The 12144-nt window shown below is 35.7% G+C and overlaps 1 protein-coding gene across 1 annotated transcript; it reads left to right on the top strand.

Annotated features, from left to right (window-relative positions):
* The first annotated feature begins 5991 nt into the window (after positions 1-5991).
* Positions 5992-8090, top strand: LOC146943678 (Octicosapeptide/Phox/Bem1p family protein). Its single transcript, XM_085741953.1, has one exon. The coding sequence runs from the start codon at positions 6499-6501 to the stop codon at positions 7885-7887; it is 1389 nt and encodes a 462-aa protein (XP_085598079.1). The 5' UTR covers positions 5992-6498; the 3' UTR covers positions 7888-8090.
* The last annotated feature ends 4054 nt before the right edge of the window (positions 8091-12144 follow it).

Genomic DNA, 12144 nt, shown 5'->3' with positions numbered 1-12144 from the left:
TCCCCAAATCCGACATATCAAATTCCAACATCATCGAATTCTTAAATTCATCACACATGTTTGTATCATTCCCGGTATATATTAAATCATCAACATAGAGGCTTACTATTAAAATTTTACCTTTGTTTTTTGATTTTGTGAACAATGTGTGCTCACAAAAACACCTTTCAAAGCCTTCTCGGATAAAATAAGCTTATATCTTGCTATACCACGCCCTTGGTGCTTGTTTTAAGCCGTACAACGCCTTTCTTAACTTGTAGACTTTTCCTTCTTCACCTTTCTTCTCATAACCCAGCGGCTGCTGCACAAATACTTCTTCACTTAGATCACCATGAAGGAATGCACTCTTTACATCAAGCTGAAAAACACTCCAACTGTTTTGAGCTGCCAAAGCAAGTATCAACCGAATGGTGTCAAGTCTGGCCACCGGAGCAAAAACTTCAATATAATCGACTCCGTATTGTTGTGCATATCCCTTGGCCACTAACCTCGCTTTATATTTGTCTACTTCTCCATTCTCATTAAGTTTAGTCTTGAAAACCCACTTAACTCCTATGGGATTCACTCCTTGGGGAAGAACAGTTAATTCCCATGTTTTGTTCTTTTCTATTGACTCTATTTCTGCCATCATTGCGTCCCGCCATTTCTTGCTCTTCACAGCCTCTTCAAATGTAAGTGGATCGTCTTCAGTGAGCATTATCATTGCATTCATACCATCTTCATCTGACAAACCTTCACCTGTTTCATAGTCTTCCATCCAACACGGTGGTCTTCTTACCCTCCCTTCATTCATAATCACTGATTCATCCTCACGTGATTCACTTGACGTTGAACTAGATTCACTTAAGTTTCTTGCATCAACCTCATTGCCTTCATCTTCATTGTTCTCTACTCCCTCTTCAATGTCATTCTCGGAATCATTTTTGAACTCTAAAACATCCAGACTGCATTCATCTTTGCTTCTGTCCCAATTCCAGCATTCATCTACTTCAAAAATCACATCTTTGCTAATGATTATTTTCTTGGAAATTGGATCATATAACATGTAGGCCTTTGATTCATCACTTACTCCCAACAAAACACATTTCTTGTTCTTGTCATCTAGCTTACTTCTTTTCTGGTCTGGAACATGTGCATGAGCTACACACCCAAAAACTCGAAAGTAACCAATTATTGGCTTCACACCACTCCATGCCTCTTCTGGAGTTTTGTTTTGCACAGCCACAGTAGGACATCTATTGAGGATATGCACACTCCATTTTACAGCTTCCGGCCAAAACATTTTTGGAACCTGCTTCTCGGCCAACATAGAGCGCACCATGTTCATTATCGTCCTATTTTTCCTCTCAGCAACTCCGTTTTGCTGAGGAGCATAGACTGCTGTCAATTGTCTGGATATACCTTGAACTTTGCAAAATTCTTCAAATTCATGTGAGGTAAATTCACCACCTCTATCAGTCCTTAGAGAAGTGATATATTCACCAGACTCCTTTTCAACACAAGCTTTAAAATTCCTAAACATAGCAAAAGCCTAAGATTTTTCATGCAAGAAATAAATCCAAGTTTTACGAGAGAAGTCATCTATAAAACTTAGGATATACCTCTTGTTGCTGTTTGAATTTGGTTTAATAGGTCCACATATGTCTGCATGCACAAGTTGTAGCTTTTTGGACGCTCTCCATAAACTCTTCTTAGGCATAGAGTCTCTATGTTGCTTACCAGTTAAACACTCTGTACATAGCTTCTTTGGAATCTTGAGTGAAGGCAGCCCGTTAACCATCTTCTTATAAAAAAGTGTCCTCATCCCCTTATAGCTTAAGTGACCATACCGACAGTGCCAAAGGTGAGATTCATTTTCCGATTCAGTTTTAAAACGTGTAGACTCTTTTGGTACCATGTCAGCCAACCAGAAAAACATTCTATTTCCACTCATATCTGTTTGCATTATTAACCCTTTCGTATGATGATATACCTTACACTTCCCATTTTGAATTAAAATAGATAAGCCTTTTTCTTGAAGCTGACCTATGCTCAATAGATTATTTTTTAACTCAGGAATGTAGTATACATTAGAAATTACCTGAATAACTCCATTAACTTGCATACAGACACTTCCTTTTCCCACAACAACCATTCTAGTGTCATTGCCGAGTTTTACAGATTTCCTGAAGCTTTCATCCAAGTCTGAGAACCACTCCTTGATTCCACTCATATGATTGCTGCAACCGGAGTCAAGAAACCACACCTTTTCTTTCTTGGCTTGTTTGAGTTCAACATGGGACATTAACAAAATCTCCTCATCTTCTTCCCATTCCAGTTCAGCATAGTTGGCCCTTCTCTCCCAATCTGGACACTCATATTGATAGTGTCCTAACTTGTGACATTTGAAACACTCAATGACAACTTTGTTGATGGGTTGTCTTCCCCTTCCTCTACCTCGACCACCTCTAAATACGCCTCTACCTCTTCCTCTTCATCCTCTATCTTCATGGGATATCTTTAGAACCTGCTCTTCTTCTCCATGGCTTCTCATCCTTTGCTCAAGAACGAGAAGACTACTCTGCAACTCGTCAATAGTCATCGTGTCCAGGTTGTTTGATTCTTTAATTGAACATACGACATAATCAAACTTTGAGACCATTGATCGCAAAATCTTTTCAATAACGGTTGTTTCACTCATACTTTCACCATGAGCTTTCATTTTGTTAGCAATGGTTAAAGTACGAGAGAAATATGCATTCACTGTTTCTCCTTCTTTCGTATGAAGAATCTCAAAATCCCTTCGTAAAGCTTGCAACTGTGCCCTTTTGACTCGGTTTGAACCTTGGAATTTCTGCTTCATTGAATCCCATATGCCTTTGGATGTGTCCTTGTTGAGAATCGTTTAAAGCACATCGCGAGAAATTGCTTGAAAGAGGTATTTTTTCGCCTTTAGATCCTTCAACTTCTGCTCTTCAATCAATTTGTGTTGTGCCTCTGTTGGTTGTACTCCATCTGGCAGGACCAATATTCCATTCTCAATGAGACCCCAATACTCTTTAGAACGGAGGAAATTTTCCATCAACATCGCCCAATGGTCATAGTAACCATCAAATTTGGGAATTGCAGGCTGCACAAAACTACTGCTACCACTTTCTGCCATTCTTCTAAACTCCTTTTACTTGACAGAAATAAAAGTTTATTTCTTAACACACACACTCATTGTTTCTCTCACACTCATTGTGTTTTTATTTCACACTCACACACTGTGGATCAGGGCCCAATAATGGAGCTCTGATACCAATTGTAAAGGCTTAACACTGACAAAGGTTTTGGAGAGAATATCTTATTCAATTGAAAAGCAAAATACTGGCTATATAGCCTTACACACTTGAAAACAGAAACAAAGCAGTAACAATCCCACGTTTTACAAGGCCTACAACGTGGAATTACTTAGTCATAGAGAAATTCTAATTCTTATCTACACAACTCCACTTCCCTAAAGAATAGGACTTTATTTAACAAACTGATAAACATAATAACATTAAATATTAAAGGATAAATTACTATAAGCTAACAGCGACCACCGTGTGAAGCGGTTGGTTCAAACCCTTAGTGGGCTACTGTTCATAGTTTTCTCTTGGGTTACTATTCGTTTTCATACTCAGAATCTTCTCTCTCGAAACAACACTCACAACTCATGTTTATGTTTAAGTGTGTGATTCAGAGAAACCCATAATTTCGAAATTGAAAGTCGATATTTTGAGCAACCTAGAAATTCGAAATTGAAATCTGAGATTTTGAGAAACCCATATATTTGAAAGTTGATGTTGATGAAGGTTATGGAGAAGAAGAAGAAGATGAATTGGTTTTAAAAAAAATTGAATACAATGAAGAAGGATGGAAGGAGAATTGAGATCGAAGAAGACAAACAAATTGAAGGATGAAATTTATGGATAGAACTCATTCTGATTCTATTTATTTATTTTAATTAATTTTTTAAATTTTTTTTGAAAAACGAATTCTACTTTTATTAAAATGATTTATAAAATACTTGAAAGCCACGTGTGTGCCATGTCTATAAATTGGTACAGCCAACAACTGCCACTTATGCGAAATCCAGCCAAATCAGCAAGAAAGCGGGCTCAGGGACTATTTTGAAAAACAATTTTTTTTGCAAGGATGTATTTCAAAAAAAAATTTACCAGGGACCAAAACCCAAACTTGCTATATTTGCAGGGACTAAAAGCATATTTTAGCGTAAAAAATAACAATGAAAGTCTGGTTGTCGGGCTTTAATTCTTAGGATAGTTTTACTAGTTCAACAAAGTAACTGCCACAAACGCAACCTATCACTTAGGCTTTGTTTGGATGAGAGAAGAAAGTGAAAGGAAAGATTGATGAAGGATAGAAAGTTAGTGGGATGATTGTTTACTTGTTTGATATGGATGAAAGTGAAAAGAAAGTGAAAGGAAAGAAAGATATATTTATTTATGAAATGACAAAAGTAGCCTTTGTTTTTAGTGGTAGCCTTTGTATTTGATGATACACTTTAAAAATGGCGGTAATTTTTTTTGGAAAAAGTTATAAAAATGAAAAAATAATATATCTAAAGCCACAAAGTGAAAAGCATGTTAATTGTATAAAAGAAAGAAGACAACATGCACGACCAACAATAATTTTGCTCCACAAAGGAGGGTGTTTTGGTCAATTTATCAAATTGGAGGTTGAGATCATGTTTCTGCGCATCATGGGAGGGAAAGTTTTTAGGTGCGAGACCCACCAATCTGAGGGCATTCCATCCACTCTCACATGCATACCAAACGATGGAAGCACATTTTTCCACTAACTTTCAATCCTCTCAGCTATCTATCCCTTCCCTTTCAGCGGAAACAAACGATACCTTAGTGATCACAAAGTAACTGCCACAAACGCAACCTATCACTTAGTGATCAGTTAGTTTACTTAAGTTTTTCTATATATAATAGTTTATATGATCGAAATCAGATACTTATGTTCTAAGGGTTTTTCTATCATGTGCAAATTTGTATATGTTAAGAAGTTTTAAATAGTAACTTTGTCATGAAACTTGTACATTTTATATTAAATATGTAGCTTTTTAATAAATAGTTGTTGTTTTTCAACAGAAAGTTACCATATTTAGTTGTTCTAACATGTACAAAATTGCACATGTTAGATAAACCCATGTTCTAAACATACTCCTACATTGGTAACAAATTCAAGCGCTCAGAATATAAGCATGATGGTGTAGCTATCGATGTAGCCATTGACAAGCGGTTATAAATGGTGGGGTCAAGAAGCGTAATTGCCAACTGTTGCCTAATGTTAATGGTCGGTGACATACATTTTCCAGGGATCCTATGTCCTTTGACCTTTAGAGATGATATGTTGGTACCAATTTGACGTATTCGGGGCCTTTCGCTAGGGGCCACTACGTTTAGGGCAAGGCATATTTGGGTTTCCTTATTTTTCTCCTCGTCAACAACTTATTTTTGTGTCATTTACTTTTTGAGCATTTATCTCAAATACGTTTTTTCTACATTTACCACTAAGTTATTATTAGTTCATCGATTGAGAGAGAGAGAGAGTACTTATCATATTATATTTTTTTTATAGGTTATGGACTACATAAAAGAGAGTGATAAATTCTAAACCAAATAAAATGTTTTTTTTAGATAATAAATTGGATAAATCATTTTTTTTATTGGACTTGTTGATCGAATTGACTCTTACAAAATAACCAAGAAGTACAAAGTCGAAATTCAAACCTCAATTACAGTGTTAAGTCTAATAATTTTGATATATTTACCAAAGTTAGGATGTCAATCAATCCTCAAATTTTTAGAAGGATGAAATCCTTCTAGTCGGGAGGTTTAGCATGGGAAAGGGGACTTGTTTTCGTTGTCAAATCGGTTGCATTACTAAACTCTTTCTTCTTTTTTTTGAAAGAAAAAACTTATAACTTCATTTTTTTTGAACAAACAGACCCAATATATCTCTATCTTATCACCACCAAGAGAGCACCAATTACATATCAAAAACTCGAAAGGAGGATAACAAAACAAAACAGTAATAGAAAGACGCGTTGCAAAAAAAGTCATATCTTCTCTATTCCTGTTTGGAAAATACTACTTCTCAAGAAAAATAGCTTTAAGAATTTTTTAAGAAATAGTTGACAAATTTTAATTGGATAATTTATTTGTCCACTTCCTATTTTTCAGCCACACCTCCTTGAATTGTGGCAAATAGTGCATTGTGATTGACTATTCTTTATTTTTGAAGAATTCTTAATATTATTTTTTTAAAGATATAGCATTGCTCTTCCTGTTCCGAGTCATCATGATCCCACAGCACACTCACACTCATGAATGAGGCTATGCCTATGGCCCAACCCCATAATGGAAAAAATTAAGTAACATAACAACAACACAAACCATACTAGTACTACCAACAACAAACAAAGAAAAGAGCAAAGTTATCCAAAACCCAAACCCAAAAATGGAAAACTATTCATACCAATCATACCCAGATTCAGGCGATTCATCACCTCGTTCTAGAGAAATTGACTTCGAAAATCCACAAACAACAACACCATGGGATGACCAACAAAACCAACAACAAAACCAAACAAGCTACAAAGCCAAGTTCATGTGTAGCTACGGTGGTAAGATCCAACCACGCACACACGATAATCAACTCTCTTACGTTGGTGGCGAAACCAAAATCCTAGCCGTTGATCGTAACATCAAATTTTCTTCAATGATTTCAAAACTCTGTTCTCTCATCGAAGCACATGATGTTTCATTTAAATACCAACTCCCTGGTGAAGATCTTGATGCTCTTATTTCTGTCACCAACGATGATGATCTTGATCATATGATGCATGAATATGATCGTCTCTACCGTGCTTCTGCTAGACCTGCACGTATGAGATTATTTCTTTTTGTTAACGATTCTGTTCCGTCGTTAAACCCACCCGACCCGGTTAAACCGAGTAACGTTGATTATTTGTTTGGTATAGAAAAGCCGGTGACTGTTGCTCCGATTCCGGCTGCTGTTAAGTTTCATGATCCTATACCAGAACCGGTTGCTCCGGTGCCGGAATATCATCCACGACAAGGTTTGAATCCGTCTGATCGGGTTGTAAGTTCGGATCCGGGTTTGAATTTGAATCATCCGGTTGAGATTCAGAGACAGTTACAGAGGATGCAGATTGCGGCGGAGAATGAGCAAACTGCTTATCGAAGAAAAAGTGAAGAGAATTATCCTGTTAGTGGCGGTGATTATTACGTTCAGAAAGTGCCGGAGAAGTTTCCGGCGATGTCAAATTTCGCACCACCGTCTCAGCATCAACAACAACAACAACAACAACAACCTGGTTATTGGACGGAGAAACCTGTTTCCGGTGAGGCTTATCCACCAGTAGCGGCTTCTGGAGGAGGTGAACAGCCTGTTTATATGGTTCCGGCGCCGGGAACTTACTATCACGCGCCGGTGATGCGTCCACCGGCGAGTCAAGGTTACTACGCAGTGCAAAGAATGCCGTCAGATGCTTACCGTGAAACGCAGGTTTACGGCGGAGCACCACCTCCGAAAGCGCCGTTTTCGTCAGGTGTTTCGGCGACGAATTATGCAGCGGCGCAGCCGGTTAAAGGTCCGGCTTATGCGGAAGGAGGAGTTAGTGTGGTGCGTTCGAGTGGATTACCGGATAATACGGCGGGTTCGTACGCACAGGTGGCGTATGATAGTGCAAGTGGGAGACAGGTTTACTATAATGCACCTCCAGGTGGGGTAGTACACCCTCCTCCACAGTACCAAGGTGTTGCTGCGCCTGTTACTACTACTGATGTTAAAGTGATGAGCAAGATTTCTCAAGGTTCAGTTTGATTAAGATTATGATTATCTTAATTTCAAATTATCGTGTTAATAATTGTTCTTTTTGTGCTGCTCTTATTCTCAAATCTCAATCCTTAGAATTAGAATATAAATAAAATAAGTATGATATTATTATTACATGTTATGTTATTGTTGTATACGATGTGGATTGTGTTATACTATGGCTGTGTTTAGATTTCTTTTTATGCTAATAATTTGTGTTTTTTGTCTTAAGGATTATGCTTAATTTCATTTCTAAAAGATCTCTGTGTCAAAATCAATCTCCTTTCCGATTTGAATTATCAATGACAAAGGAGTATTATGGTGGAGGTATTTGGGATTGGTATCAAATTGTTCAGAATTTTGTTGGAATTTGCATCTTTTGTTCTATTTTCTTCACATATAAATTTGAATATGCATCTCATGCGATGAGATTCCCAAAAGTTTGAATCTTACACATCATGGGCTTTAGTTTTTTTAATAATAAAATTGTTAAAATCATTTGAATTGTTTACGAAATTTAGATATTTTTTGTTTTGAACAAAGGAAATTTAGACATTTTTAAATAACACTCGTTTCAGACATAACACTAATATCTTTAATGAGGATCTATTTATAATTAGATTGTCTTGTTTGAAATTATCTACTTGTCTTCACACTTGTGATTTTATTTAAAAGAATTTATGAAAACTAATTATAAACTTTTTTCCGCTTATTTCCATTAACACTCCATGATTGTAGCTTACACAAAAATGGTTTGATTTTATTTATTTTGGTTTAAAGATATAGCTTATTCATAAATGCTTATGTTAAGCTACAAATTATAAGATGTTTATCCAAACAAAACCTTGATGAATTAAAAAAATATTTTCATTATCTCTATCACAATCAACCTGTTGTGTAACCAATTGAGCAAGGCATCAAAAGGTATACTAAAAAACAAAGTGTAGCAATCAGAGGTGTGATGAGTATTATTGTGGCCAATTTAGATAGTTTTGGATTTAACCTTTTCGTGTCCCATGTAGTGTGTACCATTGTTTGACAAGTGCCCAGGGTTTAGTTAAACTACTCCCATCGAAAATAATAATAATTTCATTATGTTAGAAAAACAGTGACACCAAATATAACAGGTGGAATTTTCATATAGGAAGTGTAGTGTTTCTTTACTCGATTATTATCACCAAACGCCCATCATTGCCCCCACCACATTTTCCTTTGAATTTAAGCAGAAGTCTCTTTCACACCATTTTTCTTTCAACTTTCATTATGGGCTTGGCTCACCCTAGTACATGAACGAATATGTCACTATTTCTATGACATACTTTCAGGCAGCGTGGCTCCATTCTGCGTTGGAAAAGTGTACGAGTTGTTGTTTCATTTTGACTATTTTTATTTTATATGATATCTCTTATTAGGAGCAGTGACAAGCCAATAGATTAACTCTTTCCTTCAGTTTTGTCTTCTCTCTCTCCCTTAAAGACACAGCAATATCGTCGGTCAATATACTATATGGATTGAGGATCTTTACTAAACCAACGACATAATCGACCGCATTATATAATATACCGGTTCATATAATTTCACTGTAAGGTTTATTTCCTTTTTTATCATTGATCAAAGCAGTTGATTGGAGTGGTACACGACTCAAATACTTCACATACGTTCGATCTTTATGAAAAAAATCTGATTTAGAGAGGAGAATATATCTAGTATGTCCAACAAATTCCCTACAGGATTAGTCAATGCTAAATTACATATTTGTATTTTTACATACACTAAATTTATCACTTGGCTCCTTCTATGAGACATTCTGTTTTGGTAAATAAGCAAAATACCTACTAACAAACTTATCCAAGATGAAGGTGAAAAGAGTGTACAGTGGACAAGATTTCTTAAAGCATTCTTAGATCTTTTAAATTTAATCCATTCAAGAATTGATGATGACTCAATGATAGCTCTTGCTGGAGAGCAGAAGATAAAAAAAAATATTGTATAATTGCATCCACATGGCTACAGTAGAACGTAAGCATTACATTTCTTAATGAAGAAGACAAATCAAGTACTTCACATAATCTACAACCTAAGATTCACTTAAGTGTAATTTGAGCCAAGACATGGAAGTTGAAATAATGAATTAGATATGTATCAGCACATAAAATAAAAATCATTTGTGCTGCAGTCAACCCAAGGTATTATTGCATACCATCATATTATTCCATAAAAAGAAGATTATATAAAATAAAAGAGTAAAGACGAAGTTTGCTTTGTTAAAAAGTTGAAGAGTATAATAAATTAGGACTAACATAACCTAATTTAATAAAGGGGTTGAATAAAATTTTATTCCTTATAAATATATCCAATTTTGCTTTTAGTTCTCATAACCTCATGCCATTTTTTTTTGTGGGATGTCAATGTTTGACACTACTTCTTCTTCAGCTTCTTTCTTTTGTGATAGGATCATACTCCAGTAAACCTGACGAAACTTGGCGCGCAAGTATATTAAGTCTTTGACTGATCCAATAGTTGTGAATAATGTAACATCCTTTCTTTAAACATGTTGCTTTTATATTTTTTTTTCAAGCCACAGATTTTGGTAAGCACCATTTGGCAAGCAATGCTGTATCTGAATTTGGGGATAATGACCAAAAGCTTCCCTATGAAATTAGTCTAGAATATGCGGACCAATCCATGTGCCTTATTGTACAAGTTTTGTAGAGTAAGTATCAGTATGGTTTTGACTTATATCCTAAGATCAGAAAAAGAAATAACGCTTCTGATGCATGAAGGTTCATCATATGTTTGGAATGATTTTGCATGACGTGTAACAATTATCTAATATGTATGCCTGTAAGATAATTTCATGAGATTAACTATCTAAACTTTTGCTATGAGTCAATTTTTTAAAAGCAGATCTAGTTGTTTAGATTCTAGACATGTAGATTTGGTGATGGCTTGTCTAATAACCTTATGCATGGTTGAGTTCCTCTCATACTCACATTATCTTCTTATTCTCTCTCTTCTTTTTTCTCTCTCCATTGTTTTTAACCAATGAAAAGAGAGAAAAAAGAAGTTGCCATCAAAAGTTGTCTCAAATGGTTGTTCAATTATCACCACTCTAAATTAAATTATCTGAAATCTGAAGACAGAACTTTCTGTATTCTAACCACCAAATACTTGGTCTAGACACCAACAAAGATCATTGAATATAAACAACTTTATGCTGCTTGATACTCCCCCTTCTCTATACTGACCATTTTTTATGAAATTACTGTAACTGGGGCTTTTTGCAGCCAAGTGCCTCTGTAGAGTATTCCTACAAAAAATATGATATGCAGGGACCAGTTCGCGGTTCTCTCCCAAACTCCTCTTAAAAAATGTTTGGTCAGTGGATTTTAAGCACAAAAAAGGTAAATGGAATTTATGAAGTACATACATACATAGAAACTTTTTTAAAATATTTTCTATGAACTTTCATCCTTCAAACTCTAAGGATTGCTAGGTTATTTCAACTTATCTAGATAAAGTAACATGTCTACAATTTCTTCACTGTCATTTGGAATCACAGTCTTGGCATACAAACCAAACACCAAAAATTTCATCCCTTTCCAATCCCCTTCTCCAAATTCTAACTCCCATTACTGCGCCAACCATTGTATGTGTTGCCATATCGGTAGCCCCAACTTCGAAACAAACAGAACAACCGAATCAGCCGCAAATAATCAATGTACTCTATAAGTCCCTGATAAAAGGGCTCAGCTATACTGTTTAAAGAAGTTTACATTGTAAGTTGAGATTTGATCCAATATGTCAAGAAAAGCCAGCTAGTGTCTTTAAAATATGTGATTCTCATATGCCACAATATTCAAAGCAACAGCAGAACTAACATTCACATAGCAAGCTTAGTGTTAATAAACTGACATTTAAAAAATAAGAAAACTTGCACATACCACTCTTTGAAGTATCTGCTTTGTTAGAGAAGTGGTAAAACGATTAGTTGTATTTGAGTACGGAGAACAATTACACATGCATCTACGCAAAGCCGACATAATGGTAAGGCCACCAAAACCCTCGTTTTAGGCCCCTTAACAAAAAATTATTTTTCTTTAGATTTTACAAAGCGAAAGGCCTTGTTTTCTAATAAAAAAGACCTCATATATTCAACTTTGTTTTAGGCCCCACTTACTTTTAAAAATTATTAGGCCGGCCCTACATCTAGGTATACATATATGCTTCATCATGTATTTGTATCCTAACCTAAATCTATGATCC

Source organism: Medicago sativa, chromosome 2, assembly GCF_051527215.1.
Source record: "Medicago sativa cultivar Bolivia chromosome 2, Bolivia_mono, whole genome shotgun sequence".
Lineage (NCBI taxonomy): Eukaryota > Viridiplantae > Streptophyta > Magnoliopsida > Fabales > Fabaceae > Medicago > Medicago sativa.
This window is presented reverse-complemented; position numbering and strand designations above follow the sequence as displayed.